This window comes from Oryctolagus cuniculus, chromosome 14, assembly GCF_051225735.1.
Source record: "Oryctolagus cuniculus isolate XC-2025 breed Fujian yellow rabbit chromosome 14, ASM5122573v1, whole genome shotgun sequence".
NCBI lineage: Eukaryota > Metazoa > Chordata > Mammalia > Lagomorpha > Leporidae > Oryctolagus > Oryctolagus cuniculus.
Window position 1 is genome coordinate 38,164,772 of NC_142880.1, and position 1,196 is coordinate 38,165,967.

At 73.2% G+C, this 1,196-nt stretch overlaps 1 protein-coding gene across 2 annotated transcripts in view; it reads right to left on the reverse strand.

Annotated features, from left to right (window-relative positions):
- The window catches only part of FCHO2 (FCH and mu domain containing endocytic adaptor 2), a 128,128-nt gene extending 126,990 nt beyond the window's left edge, over positions 1 to 1,138 (reverse strand). Inside the window, exon 1 of one of the 2 annotated variants that reach the window (XM_070056561.2) lies at positions 951 to 1,138. In XM_070056561.2, the coding sequence (XP_069912662.1) occupies positions 951 to 986 (36 nt within the window). In that variant the 5' untranslated portion in view covers positions 987 to 1,138. The remainder of the gene's footprint in view (positions 1 to 950) is intronic. The other variant, XM_089312569.1, reaches the window with a different exon arrangement.
- Positions 1,139 to 1,196: the final 58 nt, after the last annotated feature.

Below are 1,196 nucleotides of genomic sequence, written 5' to 3' on the forward strand. Positions count from 1 at the left end.
GTGATCTGACTCCTAAGCTCGCCCGCGCTGGAGACCCGGAGAATTAGGACTTGAAGATGCTCTCCCTCCCAACTCAAAGGGCCCTCCCTGAAATAGCCCTAAACGGTCCCTAACCCGGGACTGTGGCGCTATCCGGCCGTCAAGGCGAGATTCGGCTCAGACAGCAGAGGCAACGTGTTGCTTTCACGTACTTCCATGATACCAAACAATAACTGCAGGAAAACGCTCCCCAGGGAGGCTAAGCCGCGCTCCGGCAGGAACCAAGTCAGGAGGAGGGCCGTGCAAGAATGAGGAAGGGGAAGGAGCCGCGGGGCCGAGGGGGAAGCCTCGGCGCGCCCAAGGCCAGCGAGCGCAGCTCCACGAAAGCCAACTTCCATTCGCTTTGTGAACAGGCCCAGAGGCAAAGTCCCGGGCGCAGACCCACGCGTCGCGCGGCCCAGAGAGCGAGCTCCTCCAGCCCGACCCCGCACGGGCTCCGGGGGCCAACGGCGGGGCCCTGCGCCGGCGGCCGCGGCTGAGCCCCCTCGGCCGGCGCCCCCGGCTCGGCGCGCAGCGGGAGGCGCCGCGGGCCCGGGCTCGGCGCGCAGCGCGCTCGGCGCCGGGAGCCTCCGCGGGGGCCCGGGCGCCGTCTCCCGCCCCATCCGGCGCTTTGTCCCAGCCCCGGCAGCGGGCGGCCCCTCGGCGTCCGAGCCGCGGGCTCCAGGGCCGCGCTGACAGACCCGCCCCCGGGAGGGCTGCGAGCCCAGGGGGTCCCTATCGGCCGGCGACCGATCTCCCGCCGGACTGCGGCCAGGCGGGACCCGGCCGGCGGCGGTCCGAGGGCGCTCGCCCTGCCCCGAGGAGCCGCCGCCGCCGCCGCCGCCGCCGCCCGACGCGCACGCAGGCCGAGGTCAGGCGCCGAAAGCCTCGGACTCCGAAAGCCACACCATTTCCAGCACCCTTACACTTACCCAGAAATTCTCCACGAAATGCGCCATGACCATCATGCCGCCGCCGCCGCGCCGGGTTCCGTGTCCGCGCCCGCCCGCCGCTGTGTAAACACGGACCCGGCCCCCACGGCGCCCCCGCCTTTCGCCGCCGCCGCTGCCGCCGCCGCCTTCTTCCCAGAGACCGGCCCGCACCCTCCAGGGCGCATGCGCCACCTAGCGGCAGCCGCCGCGGGGCCAACACTCTGCCGCCGCGGCCTCGGTGCGCGC